At 43.4% G+C, this 8,358-nt stretch overlaps 1 protein-coding gene across 4 annotated transcripts; it reads right to left on the reverse strand.

Moving 5' to 3' along the window:
* Nucleotides 1–859: 859 nt before the first annotated feature.
* Nucleotides 860–7,471, reverse strand: LOC135497681 (phospholipid phosphatase 2-like). 4 transcript variants are annotated; one of them, XM_064787527.1, is made up of 11 exons: nucleotides 7,319–7,471; nucleotides 6,814–6,965; nucleotides 6,185–6,489; nucleotides 5,577–5,634; nucleotides 5,033–5,212; nucleotides 3,790–4,659; nucleotides 3,362–3,381; nucleotides 2,757–3,113; nucleotides 2,425–2,536; nucleotides 1,882–2,186; nucleotides 860–1,530 (listed from the first exon to the last, which is right to left on the reverse strand). In XM_064787527.1, the coding sequence occupies exons 1-6, from the start codon at nucleotides 7,383–7,385 to the stop codon at nucleotides 4,555–4,557; spliced, it is 867 nt and encodes a 288-aa protein (XP_064643597.1). In that variant the 5' UTR covers nucleotides 7,386–7,471; the 3' UTR covers nucleotides 860–1,530; nucleotides 1,882–2,186; nucleotides 2,425–2,536; nucleotides 2,757–3,113; nucleotides 3,362–3,381; nucleotides 3,790–4,554. The 4 variants fall into 4 exon arrangements, with proteins under 4 accessions (XP_064643597.1, XP_064643591.1, XP_064643600.1 ...); XM_064787521.1 differs by having other exon boundaries at nucleotides 3,362–4,659; XM_064787530.1 differs by having other exon boundaries at nucleotides 2,757–4,659; nucleotides 5,033–5,149.
* Nucleotides 7,472–8,358: the final 887 nt, after the last annotated feature.

Here is an 8,358-nt window from a genome sequence, read left to right on the forward strand (position 1 = left end):
ATGAAATCCTTTCTTCCCCGGACATTATATCCTCTACTTCACATTTCAAACTTCTACACCGCACTGGTAAAAAGTGAATACTACTGACCTTTGTTCCTCAGGATGGCATATACATAAATTATCTACGTCGAGGCCTATCTTAAAATTCCAATAGATAACACTTCGAATAATTAACACAATCGAATAACGTTCCACAACCCTACTCGTGCGATACTAGATTCTAAACTGGGAAAAGAGCTATGTACAAGTCAAAAATGTCTGCAAAATGTTTTTGTTTGAAAATCATATGGTTGTGGCACTAAATAGGGCCTAACTTAAAGAGTCGATCAAATATATTGTACATAGGGGTTTTTATTACAAGGTCATATTTACATGAGCGTTCGTTCAATGTGTTGTGAATGTAAGCAAGCACGCAATTACCGAATACCGGTAAATTAAGAATTCGCTTCGTTTGACCCTTGTATGACGTCAGCGTTGTTGACTGACGCAAGGGTAAAACCATTTACAAAACTACTTAAGTACATAAAAAATGTATGATCATGACGTATGTAACTGCTTTCGGATGTTCGAGACCATAAGCCGTTTCGAGGGCAGCATCCGCCTCGTGAACGGGAGAACGAAGAGACCCACGGCTGCGGCCTATTGGTCATTCTGCGCACCAATGGTTGTCAATATACTCCGCCTCTCGCCATTTCAAACCTGTTGGTTGGCGGAAACTCACGTCTTCGCGCAAAACTCCTCGCAACAGAGACAGGAGATTGGAAGAAAAAGTGTCTCGGAAGGCAGTGTCTGCTGAATCGTCCTTTTATTAGCGGTGACACCACAAAAAACATATATTAGCCTACATTTATACGCACAGTAGTTTATTCTCACGAAAAAACAAAATACATAGATGTACGGCAGGTACAGTACGCATAAAATTATACAATATAATCGAATCAGACTTAAAAAAATGATAAAATGTTCCATTACATTTATGAATATAGATGTACACGTACATGCAAGTCAAATAGATGAATTCGTCTCGTGCATCACTCAAGTGTTGTCTATGATCGATAAAAGGCTACACGGTTCTTGTAACACAAAATCTACATAAGATAAAAGGTCACTTGATGCGTAGGCTATAGAGCAAAATCAACAACGCAATACTTTAGACTGTTCCCATCTCCTATATTGTCATCACAGCACTTTTCAGTTTGAGAAAATGGTCTCCCGCCCTCTGAAAATACGGCAACGCCCATTTGTTATGTGTTACCATGTCAGATCCTTTCAGCACTTCAGAAGGTGTCCACCTCCCGTACATGATACACGCACGTCATATGACGCCTGTCAGTACTGACAGTACAATGAAAACATGCGATTGAGTGTGTTTTTGTGACAAAAACATTCATTGATACAATCATGGCTAGTGTCAATAACTGGTATTTCCCTGAGTGAAGATTACAGCCGTGATTGTTGCGGGCACTAGCTCAGACTGCTTCATACATTCCTCTAGTAGCCATCTCGTATGTCGGAGGGGGCGCAGTCAAACTGAATTTAAAAGAAAGACAAATCAACTAAACACTTATAAGGTCCTGGTGTCGCAGCGTGAACACTGCGCACAATTAACACAGGGATTCAAAACATTACCGTTGAATGGTAATGATTTGGTCTTTACTGATAGATGTAATTTGACACCATGTAACCCAAGCATAAACATAATCTCGCACTGGTGTACCCGGCTCGCGCCCCATGCACCGTAAGACGTGACCAGACAAAGAGGCAACGAAACGAGCCACTCTGTAGATGGGAACATTACGAAACACCGAAGACCGCGTCTTCTCTCCGTGTAACAAGCATAGACCTCAGTCCTATGACTCAGAGGGTCACTGGTATACTCACTCTGGTGGTTCAGTATGAGGATACCCATCACCGGATAGGGGATACCCATCACCGGATACGGGGTACCCATCAACGGATACGGGGCACTCATTACTGGTTGCGGGGTACCCATCACTGGTTTCGGGATATGTCATTTCTAAGTCCATTATGGTACCATCCAGCTCATAGGGATCCGGTGCAGTTGGTTCAACATCAGGCTCAAGCGGAATTTCAAATGCTACGCCGCCTGTCGAGTAAACCATCTGCAAGCTCTCTCCGTCCATCTCAACCACCGTCGAATCGACAGGCTCTGCATCGGCCGTTTCCTGAAGACAAATCAGAGACAGACAGAATAGACCCCTAAATTCCAATCTGAGCTGGTCAGTGATGTGAATGGTTGTGATCCTAAAACGAGTCTTGGCCCGAGAGTAGGTGCTCTCTTCAGCCTCTGTTGGTGTCGCCACACAGCGACCTTGGTGGAAAAGCGCTGATAGAAACAAGCTTTTCGCAGTTGGAGACAATGTACTTACGCTATTAACAACTTGACCATAACGTCGTACTCACCGTGCATGGTGTTTCTGCAGTGCTCTTTTTTATACAACAGCAACAAATAATTCCAACTGCCATTAGCAAAAGAGAAATGGATAAGACGATTGGACCAACAATTTGAAGATTTCTGGAAAAGAGATGTCTCAACAATTAACAAAATAATTGATAGTCAGGCTCGTTTTGGGTCCCTTAAGACTATAACCAAAAACACATTACTTCAAACTTCATAATTTGTTTTCCTATTGCTTAAATCTGTCGCCATAAAAAGACAAGGACACTTGATGTTCGAATCAACTATAGGTGTTGTTCGAACCTGGCCTTAACACGTGGCATGTTCACTGACTTACTCTACATCTGAATATCCTATGCCAGTCAGCACCGCGCCAGGAATGAATGCCATCATGCCAAGAACAAACAGACACGACTGTAGACAAGGTGGGCCGGCTGATCCACGAACACTGCCCCCTCCTCCACCACCAGTCCGACGGCGTCTTCTATTTCTGCGGGCTCCAAAACCAAATCGTCGGCGTCCGAAACCGACGCCATGTTGATGATGACCAACGTGTCGATGGTGGTGACCGACGCCGTGGCGGTGGTGACCGACGCCGTGGCGGTGGCCGATATGTGTCCGTTTCTTGGCTCTGCGCCTTGGTCTGGCCCGGCGACGCCCTCCGCGCCTTGGCATCACTCAAATCGTGTCCTCCCTGCAAAATGTAACTTCAAGAGAATTTTGGTGGCAAACCATGCATTTTGAAGCTTCATTGGTTAGAATCAATACAATGCTGATGGAGAAGCAGGGACGGGAGTGTCAATTCATGGATATAGCCTTGGCAGCTAGGAGGACATTACTAGTTAGCTCCTGACCTTTGTAAACAGCTTATTTACTCAAGACGACCACACTGGTGGTACGGGGGCCCCTATCGGCGAATTAGTGCAACTTAATCTGACTTACCTGGCTCCTGCGTCGACTCTCTGTAATAATAAGCCGTTAAAACTTGGAATTGAAATACATGCAGAAATTGGACGGGTTTTACCTTAGGTTTTACTCATCAAAACCCCTTGCTTGAAAACGATGGCCCTTTAGCTTTATACTCAGTATTGACCCTTCTTTTCGGTTGGGTGGGTCCAGTATAGAAAATACATTGGACGTGCATGGACAGCTTGAGTGCGCCACTCATTGGTAACACATCTTGACAAAGAAGGACGTGTACATGTACGGTAGAAAGGGGTATTTGTAGCCTCGGTTTATTTGTAGCTCTGGCATTGTTTGATGCATAGGGATATCAGTCAATAGCATATGCAGGGCTACAATTTACCACATTCTACCTTATTACTTCAGTATAGCAAACTCAGATATCCTATAATAAACTCATAGCTTACCTTGATTGCAGGGAAAGGAGTATTTGTCCTCACTTTGATCCTTTACATTCATGCATAGTGTTGAGAATAACTTTGGCCTACATTAAGGCTCACTAATGATCATGGCAGTGATGGATACTATTATACACTCGTAGGTCTATGTATTAGAATGATGTAACTGTTAGGCCCCTAACGAGTCCATTGGGAATTATGCTTAGCGTTTTGTATTGGAAAGGGCCTGATCGGCGACCATATTCTTGTTTGAATGCCAGCAGACCGTCAACCAGTCTACGTCATGTATAATAATTAGGCCGACTATATCACGTTCACTTACGACGGCATCAACATCAACAATTCCCACTCAGACTCGTATACTGGTGATGCCGCCTCGCTTTTCTGGCGGACATCTTTCCCCTTTACGATTTTGGCACGATTGAGTAGGCCAAACAATTTTTAATCAAGTTAGCTCAACTGGGTTTTTTTTATGCTACGTTGGATTATTAACAACTAATTGGGAACGTTGCGACTATTGGTTCAATTTGTACGTTTTCTTGCCACAAACAATAGATTCTGATCTACTATTTCCATGCCATGCTTTTGATTATGATTCACGGTTTCGTTATTATGCAATGCAACTTTAATCCAAAGTACATTTTCTTGCCACAAGCTTCTCCTTTGGGTTATGATCCAGTGTGACTTTTATGCCACGACCACTGTTGTGTTTTGTATCTTATAGATGTTGATCCACTGTTTCTTTTTCACCGTCCTTTAATGTCACTTGTTATCTTACACAATGTCATTGCTTTTCGTCGCTTCGTTCCAATGATCTGCAAGTTGTTGTTCGTGCGACTTTGCCAAGGGCTTGTGGTAGAGATCAGAGATTGCAAAAACCTAAAGAAATTTAAAGAATGAATGTATTGAATAAAAGTTTGTTTCAGTTTTGTTTTGTTACATCTTAGAGTAGCAAGCCTCTGAGGTTACATTGGTGAGACCCCAGTCTGCCTTGTAAGGAGAAATCCAACAAAAAAGGTCACCTACTAACCGAGACCTTTCCACCAAAACAGACTCGTCGCCCAAGCTGGCATCACTGTGACAAATTCATACAAAAGGCAGATTGTTTGCACAAGCCTAGCCCCTGGTACCGTTCTTACAACGTTGGTTATTACAACATGTAGAAACCTTGTGAGGATGTCGCATATATCGTGGCGTAGGCACGACCTTGGTGTGAACAGGTCTTTGAAAATGTAACATGATCGTTGTTTACCATGACGCTGGCGATGCCGAATCCGAGAAGACTCCCAGCCAATACATCACTCCAATGGTGCATGTTGTCTACAACCCTTGTCACCGCCACGTAGATACCAAGGAACATGACAACGGACTGGATGAGATGTTTCAGTATCATGACAACATTCTCCCATTGTAACCTGGCTTGCATGTAAAGCTTGAAATAAATAATGCTAGTATAGGCCAAATAAATCATGTCGGTACTTAAAAACATTCCATTTTTACAAAGTTTTTAAAGGTAAAACTTCAGTAAAGACACTTGTAGGTTACCATGCAGGGACGAAAGAGCAAGAAACTTGTCAAATTCTTTAACTAAGCCAGTGACAGGGACCCCAGCGGCAAAAGGGGGAAAACGCGCCGTTTTCACAGGCGTAAATGAGCTTCAAGGTAAAACGTAATGGCTCAGCAATTGTGACAAACTGCAGATGCCTGTGAAAGCGGAGAAACCGCGGCGGTAAACCACTTAGTTGAACCAAGAAACTCCCAGATTAGGCTAGGTTGAAGCGGATCGTTTTACTTACCATGACATAGGTAGCGGTGTAGACTGCGAGCGAGGCATGACCAGATGGAAACGACAATCTGAAAGGATTGTTGTCATTCTTATGCAGGTGATCCATCGGCTTCCTGCAGCGTTCCTGACAAGTTCCCAAGAAAGTTGCCGATTGCTTTCGGGAACGCATCAGGAAGGAAGCCGGGTGGGAAAGATAAGTCGTCAAAGGAAAGCAACCAACATTACCCTTTCTCAGTGAAGGTCACATTTTTGTGAATTGGCATACATTTGTATAACGTTACAATGCTATACGATACATGGACATTCGTTTTAGAATACAGGTTGGCCTTCTGGCGATATGTAGTTATTGCCCACACCACATCACAGGCGCAGATCAAAGGGAGGGGCATCTGAAGACGCCCCCCCCCCACCCCCACCCCCTCATAATTCATGAACATCTTTGAATTTGACCATGAAACTTTTGGACACACAAGAAGTTTTGCTGAGAAATACAGTACCCGCCCCTCTTTCTTTCCTGCATCACGAAGTACACATAGATAATAACACGATTGGCAACGAGAGTAGTGTCTGTGTAGATTACTCCAAGCTGCTATACTACATGCATAGCCAAAACCCTACCTTGCTTCCAGAATCTTGTCAACCTCCTTTCCAGTGCAATTATAATCATCAACAAAACCACTGCAGTTGAAAACACTCCAATTCGGCTTGCACACATCAAAGAAGTGCGGCCTCATACGCCCTGTAACGTTTTTAAATATAAAAGTAACTGCCATACAGACAGCAGCGCCGAAGATAAAGATACCAAAATAACGGTATATCCCGAGGAATAGACCGTTAAGCTTGCAGCAGCAAAGAGGAGGGCTTGGCGGTGAGGCAATCTTTCTGGTAAACTTGAAGAAGACAATCAATTCAATAACCACCACCTGAAAGTATTCATGAACAATATAACAAATCAGTTCGGGAGGCATCAACATGTGTCGATATAGCCTACAACAGCAACAACTTAGGCATTTCAGTTGTTTTTGAACAGAATTTGATACCAAATTGCAGATTCTAGCCATGGTTGTCCCATCAAACATCGCTCGGTTGGAGCCGGGACATTTCGCCCGTGAGCTCGGTGAGAGAGACGGCCGGTTTCCATACAACCCTCGCGGTGTTCGCTGAGACGACCAATACTACCATTTTGGCATTAGTTTCTTAATCATCTTCGAATTCTAGACCCAACCGGCAAATCTTCGTTTACTTACCGCGAGAATCACCATTCCAAAGCAACCACCAGTGAGCATACCAGTTGAGACAGTGGTTTCTTTGTAAGGATACATGATACTCTGATCATTGCAGAAGAAACCCCGTCGGTACGGGGACGGGCGAGACCGCAGTATTATAATCGGCAAGATGGCTGAAAGCAAGACGACAGGTATTCGATGATGAGATTTGACACTCAATCCAGCGGACAGATTTCCTGACCACACCGGTTGATTGATCGAAAGAACTTTACTCTAGTTTCGTCGATCTAAGACCAATTCATTTAATGTTAATCAAATATTAAACATCAACACAAATGTCAAGCTGGAACAAGACTTCATGATCATCTGACAACCTGGTGTCGCCACACGTCCTTTGAAATGGAACATTTTGAGCGGATTCAAACGACCAAAATATGCATGATTTCTTATGTTTTATGAATATGCAGAGACGGTTTTAGGGTATATATTTATGATGCCGGGTTCTGGAATGTCTTTAAAAGCCTACCTAGACTGTAGCAAATAGCATCGATCACAATTCGTAGGATCAATCTGGATTGATTGGAGATTGCCATGGTGTATTTCCCATCCGCCACAGTGATCGAACCCTTGCAGAACCACAGAGAACTAGTCCCAAAATACCACACAGCTTGCAGCGATAATGTCGTTTAGCCGAATAACGCTGACCATGGTGGCAAACAATACATTTGACCTAGAATAGTATCACAGTGGACCATTATGCTTAAGATAATTATTATTCAAAACGAAATTTAGATATATCACTCTCATTTAATGTGTATATACGTATTATCAAAAACGACATGTCGACAAAGACTATAGTTTTTTATTGATATACAATATATATTCGCATGCATGGGACTCCCTCACACCGGACTGCGGTTTAAAATGATTCTTCCTTTTCAACCAGGTGGCGTCAGTATATAGGCCCGCGAGTTTTTGACATGGGGAGGGGAAGTGCCGGTTTTGGCCTCCATCAGTACAAAGCACGGGCAGTTTCTGAAGAGCTAGTTGATTTCCTGTAGTTTGAATCTTGTCAGACAAAAGTGCGGTAGAAAGTTCATGAGAAGAAACATGCCTCGCATTGGAGCCTTGCGCATGGAATATAGACCTGGTCGCCTGTATGATGTGGTGGGCTGACACTGAGATGCTGATTTGCCGCTAAAGAAGATAAGGAGAGGTAAGACAATTTGTCATGTGCAACATCTATTGTAAGCTATGAACACATGTCATGAGCGACACCTACTGTTGTGCAGAACCCAAGTACTATAGCCTCGTGGGGTATAACTAAGATCCCTGAGGAACATACGGGACTACTTGCGATGTCAACAACTTGGGGGGGGGGGGGGTCAAGATCCATCGGTCCATGTATTGCACCAGATACCGTACATAGAAACCGTAGACAATGGATAGAAAGGAGACGCATTATAATGAAAACCACAACACCAGCGATCTACACGTACCCCACCCAATTTCAGGGACAGTGATGAATATTTCATAATGTGCAACAGTAATTTTGTCACCGCAGTT

The sequence above is a fragment of the Lineus longissimus genome, chromosome 1 (genome assembly GCF_910592395.1).
Source record: "Lineus longissimus chromosome 1, tnLinLong1.2, whole genome shotgun sequence".
In the NCBI taxonomy this organism is placed as follows: Eukaryota; Metazoa; Nemertea; class Pilidiophora; order Heteronemertea; family Lineidae; genus Lineus; species Lineus longissimus.

Excerpts from the sequence above, each read along its gene's own strand:
- LOC135497681 (XM_064787527.1), bottom strand. The coding sequence starts at position 7,385 with ATGGCAATCTCCAATCAATCCAGATTGATCCTACGAATTGTGATCGAT. Across the intron at positions 6,966-7,318 it reads TGCTATTTGCTACAGTCTAG|CCATCTTGCCGATTATAATA; the intron begins GTAGGCTTTTAA and ends TCTTGCTTTCAG. Across the intron at positions 5,635-6,184 it reads GACAAGATTCTGGAAGCAAG|ATTGTCGTTTCCATCTGGTC; the intron begins GTAGGGTTTTGG and ends CAATCCTTTCAG.